The sequence below is a fragment of the Microcaecilia unicolor genome, chromosome 13, assembly GCF_901765095.1.
Source record: "Microcaecilia unicolor chromosome 13, aMicUni1.1, whole genome shotgun sequence".
NCBI classification, from domain to species: Eukaryota; Metazoa; Chordata; class Amphibia; order Gymnophiona; family Siphonopidae; genus Microcaecilia; species Microcaecilia unicolor.
The window spans coordinates 98816305-98834205 of record NC_044043.1 but is presented as its reverse complement, the minus strand read 5'-3'; the positions used below and the strand labels follow the sequence as shown (position 1 = coordinate 98834205).

The following is a 17901-nucleotide window of genomic DNA, read 5'->3' as shown; positions in this document are numbered from 1 at the left end:
TACCAATACAATGAATAAGCATGAGCCTGCAGAGCTAGTGTTAGTAATATGTCATTTATCTTAAAAAAACAAACATGGTACCAGAAGATTGGAGGGTGGCCAACGTAACGTCGATGTTTTAAAAGGGGTCCAGAGGTGATCATGGAAATTATAGACCAGTGAGCCTGATGTTGATGTCGGGTAAAATGGTAGAGACTATTATAAAGAACAAAATTACAGAGCATATCCAAAAGCACGGATTAATGAGACGAAGCCAACATGGATTTAGTGAAGGGAAATCTTGCCTCACCAATCTACTACATTTCTTTGAAGGGGTGAACAAGCATGTGGATAAAGGGGAGCTGGTCAATATTGTGTATCTGGATTTTCAAAAGGTGTGTGACAAAGTACCTTATGAAAGGCTCATAAGGCATTTAGAAAGGTATGGGATAGAAGGCAGTGTCCTATTGTGGATTAAAAACTGGTTAAAAGATATAAACCGGAGTATGGTTGAATGATCACTATTCTCAATGGAGAAGGGCGGTTAGTGGGGTTCCCCAGGGGTCTGTGCTGGGACCACTGCTTTTTAACATATTTACAAATGATCTAGAGATGAGAATAACTAAAGAGGTAATTCAATTTGCTGATGACACAAAGTTATTCAAAGTTGTTAAACCGCAAAAGAATTGTGAAAAATTGCAAGAGGACTTTATGAGACTGGGCATCCAAATGGCAGATGACGCTTAATGTGAACAAATGTCAAGTGTTGCATGTGGGATTGCCAGAGAATGTGGTAAAAGCAATTAGCTTAGCAGGGTTTAAAAAAGGGTTGGATAATTTCCTAAAAGAAAAGTCCATAAGCCATCATGAAGATGGACAGGAAAATCCACTGCATATTCTAGGATGAGCAGCATACAATCTGTTTTGCTGTTCTGGGATCTTACCAGGTACTTGTGACCTGGATTGGTCACTGTTGGAAAAAGGATACTGGGCTTGATGGACCTTCTGTCTGTCTTGGTATGGCAATGCTTAGGTTCTTAAGTTCTCTCCAATTCTCAACGCTAATGGATGCACACTGTGAGACCAAAAATAAGGGGGAGAAACAGACCTGGCAAATGGACAAGGAAAACCAGGAAGTGAAGCACACACTGGCGTCATTCTTCTGTGCCTTTAACTATAAGCTTTTCAAAGTTTTTTTTCACTTGCTTATATTTATAATGTAGAAAACAGGTGCCCATGAGTACTTTCACTTTCAGGCTTGCTCAGACCCGCACACATTTGTTTTTCATTCCCAGCACTTAGAGGTTTGCACGGGATTCCTTACGCTTCTGAAATAAATCAAAACCGGCAGATTTTAAGCGGAAAAAAAAATAGAAATCCTCTCTTCAAACACCACAATGCCAGCTCTGACCTTGCTTTAGGTTCCCAGTGATAACAGTAGCGTTGTTAGTACACTGTTCTCTGAGCATTGGGAGAATAGCAAATGACCTCATTTACAGACTACATCTGTCTGACTATATCTAAAAACAATTTGCGCTAATCTTTGGCATGCACGTTGTTTCTAGCACTGCAGCCCTCTGAACATTCTACACAGATTAACGCCTGCGCTAATCCACCACTTAGGAGCTGTATCATCAGCGTTAGGTTCTGAGCAACTTCAGCATCAGCTTTTAAGTTAAAAAAAAAAAAAATCACATTTCAACACTGTCTTGCCCTCTCACTGGATCTTTTTGAATCTGTGCAGTTTAAAGCTTTGGTGATGTGGCACCCTGAATGTGAATACATGTTGCGGTAATCAGCATTTTGAGTCAAGAGGTGTTATTGGAAGCCTCTTGGAATACTCAACTTACTTTTGTGTTAAATTAACTCACCTTTTATTTGTGAACAGCAAAGGGAAACTCCCTTTATGCCAAGGTTCTAAAGCTAAGACTTGATGGTTTCAGCCTATATAGACAACCCCACAATTATCAACACCCCAGAGTACACCCTCCCTATCTCAGACAGCCTGAAAATACTCGGCGTTACAATAGACCACAACGTAACACTAGAGAGCCAAGTGACATCCACAACAAAGAAAATGTTCCACTCAATGTGGAAACTCAAGCGCGTAAAACAATTCTTCCCGAAGGAAACATTGCGCAACCTGATACAATCAATGGTACTAAGCCATGTAGACTACTGCATGAAATTTATGTGGGATGCAAAGAACAAACTTTAAAGAAACTTCAGACTGCTCAAAAATACAGCAGCTAGACATATCTTTGGAAAAACACGATTCGAAAACGCAAAACCCCTCCGCAAAAAACTACACTGGCACACAATCAAAGAACGAATTGCTTTCAAAATCTGCACTCTGGGTACAAGACAGACTTGATTGACCTACCAACTAGAAACACATCCGAATCAACGTGAACATACCTAAATCTGCACTACCCAAGCTGCAAAGGACTCAAATACAAGTCAACCTATGCATCCAGTTTTTCCTACATAAGCACACAACTGTGGAACGCATTACCAAAAGCCTTGAAAACTATGTATGACCACCTACACTTCTGGAGAACACTAAAAACTTACCTGTTTAAAAAGGCATACCCTACCGATCCAACATAAATGCCAATCTCTGCTACATGACAAAACTAAAATACATAATGGACATAACACAACTCTTCCGTTGTACGATTCCCTGGTGTGGCTGTGCCACATGAACTTTATCTTACCACATCACCACTTTGTATTTGTTTACACTGGAGTCTGCAAACGCCTCTCCAGCACTATGTAAGCCACATTGAGCCTACAAATAGGTGGGAAAATGTGGGATACAAATGTAATAAATAAATATACAAGCACATCATCAAACTAGTCCTTTGCACTGAGGACCAGATTCACAAAGCTTATATAAATGCTGTTAACGTTTGCTTTAGACTGGTTCTAGCCAGTGTAAAGCAAGCGGTTATTTAGCTAGTAACGCACAAAGGGGTTTTCCATGGCTCTAATGTGTGCTGTTAGCAGCCACTGAGAACCCCAAGCAAATGTATTACAATGAGCTCATTAGTATTCTAATGAGTATTCCAGGGGATGATCAGCTCCAAAGCAGCCCTAATTCATGAGCCAATTTTACAGCTGCTCTGAAGATGTCGGAGAGGAGGGAAGCACAAGCAGGCAGCTGCAAAGCTGCCTGCTTGTGCTTCCTACCCCTCACCTCTCCCCCACGTGGGCTCCCCCACCAATTTTTTTTTTTCAAATTTCCCTGGTGGTCCAATGGACTCTGACAGCCCTCCCCCCCCACCCAACAAATCTTTTTGTTTTAAAATTTTCCCTGGTGGTCAAGTGAACCGAACCTCACCCCAACCCACCCCCGCGACCCTAACCCCCACCCTCCTCCCTGGTACCTTAAAGAAAAGTTGGACAAGAGCAACAGCTCCTTTCTCCTGCCATGGCACAGCCACTTTCAAATTGGCATTGCCCAGGCCCTACCCAGTGCATTCTGGGATGTACTGGGTAGGGCTAAGAACCATATAAGGAGAGCCCCTCCCAGAACACACTGCACAGGGACTTGGCACTGCTATTTTGAAAGCGGCAGGGCAAAGGCAGGAGGGAGGAGCTGTTGCTCCTGTTCAACGTGTTTTTTTTTAAGGTACAGGGGAGGGGAGGGGTTGCTTAACCACCAGGGTCAGTTGCTGGGGTGTGTGGGTGGGTTGGTCCACTGGACCACCAGGGAATTGTGTCTGTGTGCAAAAGGGGTGGGCGGTGCTTCGGAGCTGAAAAATGTATTTTATAGCTCAGACTCAAACAACAAGTGATGCACAAAGGGAATCTGTGCAGCTCATTTGCAAGCAATCCCCTTTGTGCATCGCTGGCTGTTGACAATTCGCTACATTTTAGAGAGGCAGCTGTATTTTATGGCTGCCTTTTTGCGTTGGGCCTTGTTTCACTATGGGTCATGAAAACAAACATGTGCTAAGATCCTGGCAGTCCCAAAGGGTTAACACACCATAAAGTGTTACTAATAATCAGTAAACAATAGATCTTTGATCAAAGGTAAGTCGTATCAATAAGGGGGAACTACAAAGCCAAAAATGTGTGTATGTAATATTCTATGGAAGGTATCTATCACTGTTCTGTTGGGAATACTAAACATGTTTCCATCTAGAACAGGGGTTGTCAACCCAGTTCTCAAGGCACAACCAGCCAGTCAGGTTTTCAGGATACCCACAATGAATATTCATGAAAGTAGTTCACACTGATGTATGTCAGCTGGGTGTGTCCCAAGGACTGGGTTGAGAACTGCTGGTCTAGTTGCTGGGTTGAAGCATGAAAAGAAAGATGTGCAATTCTGGGCAAGTCTCAAGTCACTTGTGTGCTGGGCTCCTGCCAGCCTCCCGGCCCTTGCTAAACCCTGCCTGCCTGGAATTAAACAGCACTTGCTGTGCTACAGAAGGCTGCACTGCAGATTAGTGCAGCACATTCATGCAGTCTCTGAATGGCTGGGAGACAGACTCCCTGCAAGCAGAACAGTGGTAAAAGAGTCACTGAGTGGCGGAAAGATGGGGCCACACACACAATTAGTACATAGAGCACACTCGTATAATTTTGCTATGAATAAACGCCAAGTGAAGGTGCCGGCCATAAAGTTATAGAAGACCCACATCAGCTTTAGATTTGTACGAGACTGTTTGTGGGTTTGTATTTCTTTCTTTAAACCCATCAAGAACTTGAATACCAATAAGTACAAACTGGATTAACAACTTAAAAGGAAAATAAAGGGTTCTCCTTTACAAACTGAAATCTCTGAAAATATTCATCCTGCTGTTAACTCCCCCCCCCCCCCCCCCCCCCCCCCCAAAAAAAAAGTGAACAGTTCTGGAGCCAACACAGTAAACTGCCAATATCACTCCTCCTGGGGGTTTTTTTTTAATGTTACATAAGAACATAATAGCTCAGTATCCTGCTTCCAGCAGCAGCCAATCCAGGTCACAAGTATATGTTGAAAGCTTTTATTTTATGTAATTCCTAGTGTTGCAGTAGTTCACATTCACATTTCACCTTTAATATACCACAAATAAAAGAATTAGCTAAGCCCCTGATGGCGAACCTATGACACGCGTGTCAGCACTGACACGCGTTTCCATTTTCGATGACACGCGGTGCCGCTGCAGTGTGGTCCGCCCTCCCTCCTTGCTCCCGGAAACTAACCTTAAAGCCTCCTTTCACGTCGCAGCAGCAGGGCAGGCCACTCCTTCCTTCCGTGTCCTGACCTCGCCTGACGTAACGTCCGCGAGGGCGGAGCACAGAAGGAAGGAGGAGAGGTCTGCCCTGCTGCTGCTTGCTGTGACGTGAAAGGAGGCTTTAAGGTTAGTTCCAGGCCCGGTAGCGGGTGGAGGGGGGGCCCGTGACCTCGGGTGGGCAGCGATCTCGGGTAGGGGGGCCCGGGGGGCGGTCCTAGTAGCAGTAATTTTTCTTGAAGTGACACACCACCCGAGTTATGCTCGTTTTTTTGGTGAATTTTGACACACCAAGCTCAAAAGGTTGCCCATCACTGAGCTAAGCAGTCTACAGATCAAATAATAGGGGTACGAAAAGAACAGGGAAAGACAGGAAATGGGAAGCTACTTTACAATACTGCCATAAACCCTATAGCAAATTATAAAACTAACCAATTAAAAATTAATTGTACTAAAGCACAAACGGAGGGGAGGAAGTGGAAAAAGTACACAAGACTGATTGGGAGGAGGGGGGGAGGTCAGATAACAAATGGTCTCCATCCAGGTCAGGAGAGTTTAAAATGTGGCTTCAGCTTCAAGGCTGAGCAGAGAAGGCCCTCCCTTTCTTCTTCTAAATTATGTTGAACTAATGCATTGGACAACAGTGGTATATAGGAATTTTGTAAGTTATGTTAACACAAATAGATTCTCTTCCAGCACTGAATTATCTGCAGCTCAGAACCTTTCCTGGCTTTCAGCTAAGGACTTTGCACCAGGTTTCCCCTTCTCCTCCCCATCTAGTCCCATCCTTTGACATTCTAGCTGCAACCCATGTTGCTACGGTAACCGCCTCACTGAGGCCATCTTCTCCATATACTGATCCTTTACCAGCCTCTCTTAAATGCTTCCTTCAACCTCTTCTAGCTTTTTTCCACTCTGCGGTGATCACTACTCTCACCACAGGAATGTTTCCTGATTTCTGGAAACAGGCTGTGATACATTCACGTATCAAAAATCCCAAAATGGATCACCCCTTTTATTTATGTAAACGCTGAAACAGGAGGGCAGATAAAGGCCAAATGGCCCATCCAGTCTGCCCATCCTCCGTAACCACTAACTCTTCCTTTTCCTGAGGGATCCCACAAGCTTGTCCCACACTTTCTTAAAGTCCTCATCTCCACAGTCTCTACCAGGACGCCATCCCACGCTTCCACCACCCTTTCCGTGAATGATTACTTTCTTATATTCCTCCTAAGCCTATTTCCTCTTAGCTTCATTGTATGCCCCTTCATTCCAGAGTTTTCCTTCAATTTAAAAAAGGCTCTCTTCCTGTACATTAATGCCCCTGAGATATTTAAACGTCTCTATCATATCTCTTATCTCCCAGCTTATAAACATCAGACCCATTTCTAATTTACCCTTTTGTGTCTAAAGCAGCAACTATTTGGAAAAGACTAATGCATTACATCCTCGCCAAAAAAGCAAAACACTAAAGAGGAGGGGAAAAAAATCCCCTATGAAAAAAATACAAACTGAAAAGAAGTAGGCAAGAACCAACAAAAAATAAAGAAATAAAAAGGTCTGTATAAAAACAATTTCCCCAAACAACAGAAGTTCAGAAGAAGGTCTCGTAGGTGCATTTTTATTTATTCTTTATTGGTCCTCCCCTACTTCATTTGCATTTATACCCTCGCCAGACAGGTATCCATGCAACTCCACTGTGCTGACAATGTTAATCTGATACCGGACAGTAGGAAGATGTCTTTTTGGTGTCCCTAGACTTATCCAGTTGCCTTCAACCTGGTTAGCCATAATAACTCCTTCAAAGACTGTCTGACCTCAATATCTCTGGTGTACAGCTCTCATGGTTCTACTCTTATCTACTGATCCTCCATTAACCAATATCTTGATAATATATCCACCCCTTGTCCCATGTTTTCTGGACTCTCTCAAGGCTCCATCCTAGGTCTCATATGCCAACGTTTTTCTGGCCCCTTCAACTACCTCAATTCAATCCCTCAGGTTTACTTTACCTATGTTGATGATATTCGGCTTTTATTCCCCCTCAACATTTGCGGTACTCTCTTCTAAGACAGACTTGGTTGCTGACTGGCTTCACAACAATGGTACTTGGTAGTAGTAGTATAGTAGTAGTATTCGTAACTCCCAAATTCACAAGGTACAGCTAGTACAAAATACAGTGATCAAACTATTCTCTGTCTGGAAACAAAACTGGTCACCCTCTCTCCCCCTCCCCCCCTACAGTCTGAGTACTGGACTGGCTTCCCATATCTTACAGAATTGCCTATAAAGGTCCTTGTTTTGGGTCATCAGATCCAAACTTTGGGACATTTAGTTTTCCTGGCCAGCCTTCTCATTCCCTATAACCCTCAACAAACACTTTGTTCTTCTAATCAAAACTTTTTGCATACTCCAACTTATCGCTGGAAAAATCCACCACTCCTGTTACAAGGGTCCTTTTACTAAGCTGTGGGGAAAAAGGGCTTTGTAGTAGTGACAGGGGCCGTTTTTCCCCTGCGTCAGGGCCTTTTTTACCACAGCGGGTAAAATGTCCCCCAAAAAACGGCCATGCGGAAAGATAATGCTTACTGCATTGCCATGCGGTGGGGAACACGTACTGCCACCCACTGAAGTGGTGGTAAGGGTTCCCGCGGTAACCCGGCAGCGCAAGGCGATGTCCAATTACCGTCGGGTTAGAGCTGCGCCACCGGAAATGGCATATGCTCCAGCCGGAACTACTGCCAGCGGTAGTTCCAGATTAGCGAGCGTTAAGCCTGTGCTGGGCTTACTGCTGCTTTGTAAAGACCACCATAGTGTTTCGGTTCCTACCCTGTGGAATTCCCTCCTTTTTCTTTACTTTAGACTGCAGTCATCGATTACTCAATTCAAATCTTTCCTTAAGGCTTTTTATTTTTCTGTCACCTTCCATTCTTCAGTAAGCTAGGTCTTAGTCTTCTATTCTTTGGTCAGCTCTGCAAAGGGAGTGAGTGACATATCCTGCCTCCCATACTGTTCTTTCCTCCCCAGAATTTTCTCTTATTTTTTTTTTGTTACGTTTGTACCCCGCGCTTTCCCACTCATGGCAGGCTCAATGCGGCTTATATGGGGCAATGGAGGGTTAAGTGACTTGCCCAGAGTCACAAGGAGCTGCCTGTGCCGGGAATCGAACTCAGTTCCTCAGTTCCCCAGGACCAGAGTCCACCACCCTAACCACTAGGCCACTCCTCCACTGTTGCTACTATTTGAGATTCTACATGGAATGTTGCTATTCCACTAGCAACATTCCATGTAGAAGTCGGCCCTTGCAGATCACCAATGTGGCCGTGCAGGCTTCTGCTTCTGTGAGTCCGACGTACGTGCAGGACGTCAGACTCACAGAAACAGAAGCCTGTGCAGCCTTCTACATGGAATGTTGCTAGTGGAATAGCAACATTCCATGTAGAATCTCCAATAGTAGCAACATTCCATGTAGAATCTCCAATAGCAGCAACATTCCATGTAGAATCTCCAATAGTATCTATTTTATTTTTGTTACATTTGTACCCTGCGCTTTCCCACTCATGTCAGGCTCAATGCGGCTTACATGGGGCAATGGAGGGTTAAGTGACTTGCCCAGAGTCACAAGGAGCTGCCTGTGCCGGGAATCGAACTCAGTTCCTCAGTTCCCCAGGACCAAAGTCCACCACCCTAACCACTAGGCCACTCCTCCACTGTTTAAATTTATTTTATCTATAGGTGGTTTATCAAATAAAAAATAACCTAGACTTTAAGAAAAGCAGTGCTCTTGCAAAAACCCTAGTTTGTTTGCTGACTTGAACAAGAGAATGTCCTCTAAAAACAAATTCCTTGTGCTCCAAAGCTCTAACAAATGGGTTAAGGGACCCAGGCCATTCAGAACCCAATGAGCCTCAACAGATAAGAGATCCCACAGCAGGAGCAGGATGTGATAAGCTCCCAGACAAAACAGTAATAAGGAACACAGAAATCCAGACGGGGTTTTGGTTTTTTTTTTTAAGCTGTGGAGAAAATTTGTTGAACAGCAGCCTATAGAGATGATGTTTTTGGTGAAAAAAAATGGAAATATAAGCAACTAAAAAAAGTCTGAAAATAGTATAAATAGTGCAGTGTTGAACTCCAGCAAATATCCAAACTTGTAGTGCAAAGCCTAGTGATATCAGGGATTGATTATAGTAGTTCCCTGTATTTGGGGGTTTCAAAAGCTAGAGTTAAAGCTTTGCAGGTGGTGCAAAATGCAGCTGTGAGGGTGTTAGCGGGTGCGTCAAAGTGGACACATATATGACTCCTGTGTGGAAACGGTTACATTGGCTGCCTGTGTGTTTTAGGATATAGTTTTATGCCTGCTTCATCAGACCATATATGGGGCTGTGCCATGGTATTTATGTTCTGTGTTAACGTTATTTGTATCTGCTAGGGTGTTAAGTTCGTAACACATTATGCTCTCACGAAGACAGCAGCGCTTTCAGTTGCAGGCCTAGTCTTGTGGGATGCCTTGCCTGGGCATCTTTGACTCTGTGCAAAGGTAGGACAATTTAAGAAGTTTTTGAAGACCTGGTTTTTTGGTCAAGCATTCTCTACCTAATGTGTAGTGGGGACTTCGCAGCTACTTATTATAATTTCCTCAACTGTTTATGTGTATGCTTGACTTATTATGTATGTTTTATGGGGGTATAAGTTTTAACATAAATATGTAAAATAAAACTATTCTGAAAACCAAAACGTTTTGGACAGTTATACAATCTGATCTGTCCTATAGAACAGCTACACAAACAGTTTAAAAGTTGATCAGGAAGCCATTAAGGGCCTAAGACTGTAGGAATGAAATAAGATTAAAAAATGGGCTCTTACCGACCAAATGAGCAAAATAAGCAACAGAATTATTTAAAATTTGCATTGTAAGCCACTTCGAGCCTGCAAAACTGTGGGAAAAACGTGGGGTATAAATGTACAATAAATAAATAAATTACTTTAATTCAAGACTAATTTTTTTGGGAGGGCAAGGGAGAAGCACCAACTATAATTTCAGCAGTCATATAGTAACCAAGACATGACATATCACAAACTACCTTCCCAACAGAGCTTGTACAGTGTAAGGGGGCCATGCAATAAAGTGTGCTGAGGCCTTGTAAAGGGTTAAGCACAGATTTAGTGCACGATGCAAAAAGTGGTTCTGCGTACCAGCTGACCAGTGCAAAACTATGAGCAGCTACACATTTTTAAAAATGGAATTAAGGCTAATTCACTACTGAGCACAGATGCAGAGAAAGGCACTGAAGAGTGAAAGCCTGCCCGCACCACCAGGACCACAACGTCAAGTCTGAGGAGACAGAGGAACTGCAGCTTTGTCCTGGTTTCACACTATGTTAACATAGAAACATAGTAGATGACGGCAGAAAAAGACCTGCACGGTCCATCCAGTCTGCCCAACAAGATAACTCATATGTGCTACTTTTTGTGTATACCCTACCTTGATTTGTACCTGTGCTCTTCAGGGCACAGATCATATAAGTCTGCCCAGCACTATTCCCGCCACTATGTTACTATGATAAGCAAATCCCACTGCAAGAACTGATTTGTAAACAATTTTCTTACAACTTGGATAGTGAAGCACTAGATAATCTCTAGACCCAAGAACAGCATTATAAAGTGGAAGATCAACAAGAGATTACATAGCTGGGACCATACTATACAATATTTGGTAGATAAGTGCACAAAGTTTAAAAGTGACCTTGCTTTTATTGGGAGCCAATACAGCTTAGAAAGCAGCAGAGATACCCTCTCAAAACGCAAAACTTTACAGACAAGTTGAGCTGCTGTGTTTTGGGCAGTTTGGAATTTTCTTAACAGCAGTTCCCTGCAACCAGCATAGATTGCATTGTAATAGTCTAATTGTGACCAACCGAGCAACTGAACTAACAGTCTGAAGGTCACAGTAGGGAAGAAAGATCTAATTCTCTTCAGTTTCCATAAGGTTTTAAAGCATTTGGACATAACATCGGATACTCCAGGACATACCCTCCCCTACCTGGGACAGTTTGAAAATACTCGGTGTCACACTCGATCGCAACCTTACCCTCGAGAGCCAAGTAAACTCTGTAACAAAGAAAATGTTCTAGTCAATGTGGAAGCTCAAACGATTAAAACCTTTCTTCCCAAGAGCAACTTTTCAATACCTAATACAATCAATGGTCCTAAGCCATGCAGATTATTGCAACGGAATCTACGCGGGCTGCAAACAGCAACTCATAAAAAAAACTCCAGACCGGCCAAAATACAGCAGCCAGGCTGATATTCAGCAACACACGCTTCGAAAACTCCAAACCCCTCCGAGAAAAGTTGCATTGGCTCCCAAAGAACGGATCATCTTCAAAATCTGCATCTTACTCCACAAAATCATATATGGCGTAGTCCCAGAATACGTGACAGACCTCATAGACTTATCAATAAGAAACAAAGTCAGATCATCAAGATCCTACCTAAACCTACACTACCCAAATTGCAAAGCACTGAAATACAAAACAACCTACGCAGCTGGCTTCTCCTACATAAGTGCACAACTATGGAATGGGCTCCCAAAAGCTGCGAAAACAATCCACGACCACTTGAACTTCAGGAAATCACTAAAAACCTACCTCTTCAAAAAGGCCTACCCCAACGACCCCACGTAACCCTCTTCACCTATCAACACAGCAAGACTATGATCGAACAGGACAACATGCAATCTTCATCCATTCCGACCCTCCTCTTATACCTCATACGATCACTATACAACTTTGTATTTGTTATCCACCGACTGGGCAAACGCCTTTGACGGTACTATGTAAGCTACATTGAGCCTGCAAATAGGTGGGAAAATGTGGGGTACAAATGCAACAAATAATAATAAATAATAATACTTGTGGCTCAAAAGTTAGATGACAATCAACAACCACTCCCAGTACACTTAATGTAGACTCCAACAGATAAGCAGTGCGGTTGATCATAAAACTGTCTAAACGTGTATGATCAGAAGGACTCGTGAAGACCATTGTTTTGTTCCTATTCAACTTTAATTTGGAGGAGTGGCCTAGTGGTTAGGGTGGTGGACTTTGGTCCTGGGGAACTGAGGAACTGAGCTCGATTCCCACTACAGGCACAGGCAGCTCCTTGTGACTCTGGGCAAGTCACTTAACCCTCCATTGCCCCATGTAAGCCACATTGAGCCTGCCATGAGTGGGAAAGCGCGGGGTACAAATGTAACCAAAAAAAAAAAAAATCAGATACCTTACATCGCATTGGACATTATATATTCCTTTATTTCCTTGTCCCTTTTTGTACCTGTTTACTCTAACCTTATCTAACCCTTATTTTAAATTGTATTTGCTTAACATCTACCGGACTTGGTGATTGCCTTTACGGTATTATGTAAGCCACACTGAGCCTGCTAATGGGTGGGAAAATGTGGGATATAAATGTTACAAATAAATAAATAAATAAAAATACCCAAGATGCCATCAGGTCTAAACCTGATTTAATCACTAACAAAACTTTTTGAAAGTCTCGTGTGACAGGGATGTAAATTGTGACATCATCCACATAAACAAAGGAATGAAACCCTTGTGCCTCCAACAGCCTACCTAAAGGTGCCATCATGACATTAAATAAAATGGGAGACAGAGAACCCTGAGGTACGCCAGTCAGTACAGGGGGATGAGATAGAACCAGACAAGTTTACCTGATAGAACCTAGCCATTAAGAAACCTTGGAACCACTTAAGGACATCACCACAGATTCCGAAGTGACCTAGCAAATGAAGTAGTATGTCATGGTCAACTACATCAAAAGCACTCGACGTGTCAAACTGTAACACTAGAATCCTTCTCCCTAAGCTAATTTCTTTCCTCAAATTTGCTACAAGAGTGGATAAAAACTTTTCAGTACTGTAACATGGTCTGAATCCTAATTGCAAGCTGTGTAAAACGGAAAAGGTGGAAAGACATTCCATGAATTGATGCCCAACTAAATCTTTCATTACCTTGTCAATAAGGGGGCTGGAAGCATCTGGTCTGTAATTAGTGACGGGGATGGAAGCAACTGGTCTGTAATTAGTGACATCACTTCTTGAAAAGCCAGTGAGTTTCCAGGATGGGAGTTGTCCTATTAGAACCCTTCCCCCTCAGGGAAAAGACCATGTGGCAACACATAAGAAATGTGTGTTGTAAGGAGATCGATAAAAAGGCTAGGAACAGCTTGCAGTAGATAATTTGGGCAAACATCTAAGTAGCATTGTGAGGAAGAGTATTTTAATAAAAAGGACTTAACACTGTCAGACGTAACTGAAAGGGACTAAATCATATAAACTTTTGTACCTCCGAGCAAGGTGGAAGGTCTTCTGAAGTGAACCTCATCACTACTCGAGAGTCGATACACCACATCTGATCTGCAGAAGGAACTACTTCATTAACAGCTGATAGATCTTTGGTATTGAAAAGACTACCACTCAGATTAAAAAGCTTTCTAGTGTTCAAGGAGTCACCACCCACAAATTTGCTATAGTAGTTTTAGCTTTCTTCATAGCATTTTTAGTCTCTGAATGCACTACTCCAGTTATCTACTCTAATCTGAGCGAACTTTAGACCATTTCCACTCAGCTCTTCTGCACTTCTGCTTCAATTGAAGATTATCTTGATTAAACCAAGGTGACAACCTACGCGTTGTTTAAACCTTGATCTTTAATGGGGCTATATCATCAAGGATAGACATGCACAGATCCTCCCACTTGGACATGAAATCCTTCGAATCAGCTAATTACACTGGCTCCCAATTAAAGAACGTATCGCGTTCAAGATCTGCACGATTGTTCAAAAAATCATTTACGGAGACGCCCCGTCATACATGCTTGATCTCGTAGACCTCCCACCTAGAAATGCCAGAAGATCTGCCCGTACTTTTCTTAACCTACACTTCCCCAGCTGCAAAGGACTAAAATGCAAACTAATACACGCGTCCAGCTTTTCCTACATGAGTACGCAATTGTGGAACGCTATACCAAATCACGTGAGAACAATTAATGAAATCACTAATTTTCGCAAATCGCTGAAAACATATCTCTTCACCAAAGCCTATCACGAGAATCCATAAAAAATTACAACATATCACCACTCTTCCCTTACTATGACTGTCTTATATAATCTCGCTTGATTAGACTAACGTACGACCCTTGTTATCCTTGATATCTCTGTAACATCAATTGTATCTTTTGTACCCTGATATGGCGACGCCATAATAGGTCTCTGTAAGCCACATTGAGCCTGCAAATAGGTGGGAAAATGTGGGATACAAGTGCAACAAATAATAATAATTGGAGGGCCTATCAGCCCCACAAGTAAGAACAAACAGCACATCCAGTTCACTATGAGCAACCACAACGCCATAAAAACAGCAACAAGCAGCCCTCGAACAGGAATTGCCCTTCCTCTTCCTAGAAGCCACACAAGAAGGGAAGCACAAAGGGACGTGCCCCTTTGGCATGCCCCTACGGTGCAACGCCTCAGAAGTCTCTCAATTGTAAATGCTATGCTCTGACGTCAGGGGCTACAAAATTAGATTCAAACAATAATGGTGATGTTAAAGGAATAGTAAGTCAATTAAAAAGCCCTCCCAGGCAAACTGAAGCACTGTTAGGTGTCCAATAGCGCCGATGCTAAGGATGTCTCAGAAGTAGTCTCTCAATTGTAAACGCTTTTTGTTAAGAGCAACAAGGTAGTGTACAAATCAAATGAATAATCTTTCATAAACTCCTGCATTTTGTTCTTTTTCCAAGCCCCTTTCCCCTTTGCTCTCCTGCACAGTCTCTTTCCTCTATTACTACTGTTAGGTTTAGAATAGCAATATACTTTACCCAAATGTATGACATCGTCCTGAGCTGCTTCTACCAGTCCCTGTCATGCCTCTGTCTAATCTTGCAGCAGGGAAGCTGCAACAGCAGCTCAAGAGGAGCACATTCTGCCCTACCCCACAGGCGTTATGTACACACAGGGCTGCTGCCTCCCACTGCTGAAGGAGAAGCCCTAGAGAGCCACATGTGGCCTGCAATGCTGAAGAACTCTGCTTTAACCAAACTGCTCACAAAGTTCAAAACCGGTTATTTCACACTAGTATAAATGTTTAATAGCTTGGACTTGACAAATATTTTAATTTCTTATTATTTCAGCACTAAGAGAAAAACCTAAGCCCTCTGTTATAATTGTCGTAGAGTCCTTGAACTGATTTGTAATTCAACTAAATCATGAAAGATGTAGGGTAAATGCTTTAAAAATACTACATAAAAAAACCTCTGATTCATACACAGTTTGCCCACAGAATTCCTTTGCACAGGACATAAGCTGGTTTCAGTATTACATTTTCCATTAAGAAAAACCTTACAGTATACTGGTTCTCCAATGCCCAGTGTACTCTGAGCCTATCCATTTATTAATCACATAACTACTATATAAAAAACAAATCCACTCAGTATCTATACCCATTGTGCTTACCATAGGTATTTGGGAATTCTCCCGGACCTGGTCCCGGATAAAATGGGCCTGGTCCAGGTGGCTGCACAGGATACTGTTGTGGAGGCCCCACATAAGGAGATGTGCTGTGCCGATACTAGGGGGAAAACAGAGCAAAGCATTAACCGGTGAGCCTTGACATATGATGCAACAAACTAGGTTAGAACCATGACAAGTCAAAGGAAAAAAAACCCAACCTGCCCTACAAAAGCTCCAAAATGACCAAATACCCTTAAAACTGTTGGAATGTAATTGTATTTTACATGCATTGACTGTCACCTATTATTTCTCTGTGATTACTCTGTGACCTCTGATGTGAATTACTTAGAGAGGTCACACAGCTATGCAACTTCCTGTGGGGGTTAGATGCAGCAGATGCAGCACATGGAGCACATGGAGCTCATGATCTCTCCTAACCTGAGAGGATCTATGGTGGTGTGAGCATCCATTACCATCTAAGCACATGGAAGGAGCTGATAATACAAATGTATAGTAATATGTATATATAAGCCTGTCTGATTATAATCTAACTACAAACTGTGAGTAAACAGATGTTTTGTTACTTCAACTTTAAAGTGACTCAGCAGTGAATTATTCAGGGGTGAATGAGAGAGAGATGAAGAAAGAAATTAACATTTCTAAAGCTGAAGCTGTGTGTACTAAAATCTGCTAATTATTTACTACAAATAATCCAACAAAAGGGTTATGGGCCCAGGGCCCAGGAATTGAAAAAGAAGAGAAATATTACCAGGCAGAAAAAAAGGCCACATTTTTTCTCTTAAGTTTTAAAGGAAAGATTCAGTCTGTCTCTCTCTCCCCCCACACAGCAGACAGAAGGCTAAGAAAATGGCTGAGGGAAGAAATTCACCATTTTTCTATTCTCTCAAGGTGCCTAGATTAACTGAGTTTAATTATCAGCAGTGGGAACTAAGATTTATATGTCTCCTTCGAGCAAAAAGATTAAATATATGCTTAGACCAAGACAGAACAGCTGAAAATATGGCTGAATGGGACAATGCAAACTATTATGTGAAGTGCATGCTTTTGGAAGCTCTCTCAGAGAAACAAGCCATATTAGTGGAGGGAAAAGATACACCAAAGGACATTTTACATAAACTGAGAACTATGTATGCAACTACATATGCAAAGCAGCAACCAATTTGGTTAGCAGAGTTGAATGAAACCAAATTAAGGGATAAAAGTGAATGTAATGATCACATTATGCATCTTATGTCTTCATTTCAAAAGTTAGAACTTTCTGGAATTCCCATGTGTGATGCATTGAAAAGAGCATTTCTTTTTACCTCACTATCAAAGAAGTTTGATGTTTTTAGGTCTGTAAATGAGGCCATTGAAGGGCAATCTTTTGAACAGGCAACATCAAAACTAAGGCAGGAATGCATAATAAATGATTCTGAGGAGATGTGTTCTCAAAGCAAGTCAGAGAGAAATGAAACAAATTTCTTGGCAAAGAACAGAGGAAGGCGGAGCTATGGGAAAACTCCACCCAAGGGCAAGCTGATTTGCTACTCATGTGGAAAGGAGGGACATGTATCTAAATGGTGTAAGGAAACACAAAACACTCCCTCTAGCTCACCTAAGCCAATGGAACTAAAGAATTTTCAAACCAGGAAATGTATGAAGGACAAAGATAAACACAAGGGCTTTCTAATGGCAGAAAAATCTTTGACTATGGTAAATAATAATTCAAATGAAAGTACTTGGATTTTGGATTCGGGGAGCACATGCCATTTAACCAATTGTAAGGATTTCTTTCAGGAAATGTGTCCAGAGGAAGGTATTCTTAAAACTGCAAACGCAGGGACTGCTAAGATCCAAGCAAAAGGTATTGGATTCTTAAAATGCAAAGTGTCTAATGAAGTTAAAGAAATTCCTGTAAGTGATGTCTTGTATATTCCCCAAGCAGTTTGTAATATGCTTAGTGTATCTACATTAGATAAGAAGGGATTTGTGATTCATTTTGAAAATAGTAAGTGCACAATCTCTAAAAATGATGAAGTGTATGCTGAAGCTTTTATGCATAATGATGTTTATAAACTGAGCATTTCAGGTGAAGCCTCACATATGGCGCAAGTAAGGAAGAATGATGGTAAATGTAGTCTGGAAATCTGGCACCGCCGCCTGGGACA

General features: G+C 42.1%; 1 protein-coding gene across 10 annotated transcripts in view; it reads right to left on the bottom strand.

The window, feature by feature from the left end:
* The window catches only part of EIF4G3 (eukaryotic translation initiation factor 4 gamma 3), a 419008-nt gene that overhangs the window by 170392 nt on the left and 230715 nt on the right, over positions 1-17901 (bottom strand). For all 10 annotated transcript variants that reach the window (XM_030222062.1, XM_030222064.1, XM_030222063.1 and 7 more), the window contains one exon: positions 15734-15848. In XM_030222062.1, coding sequence (XP_030077922.1) covers positions 15734-15848 — 115 coding nt within the window. The remainder of the gene's footprint in view (positions 1-15733; positions 15849-17901) is intronic.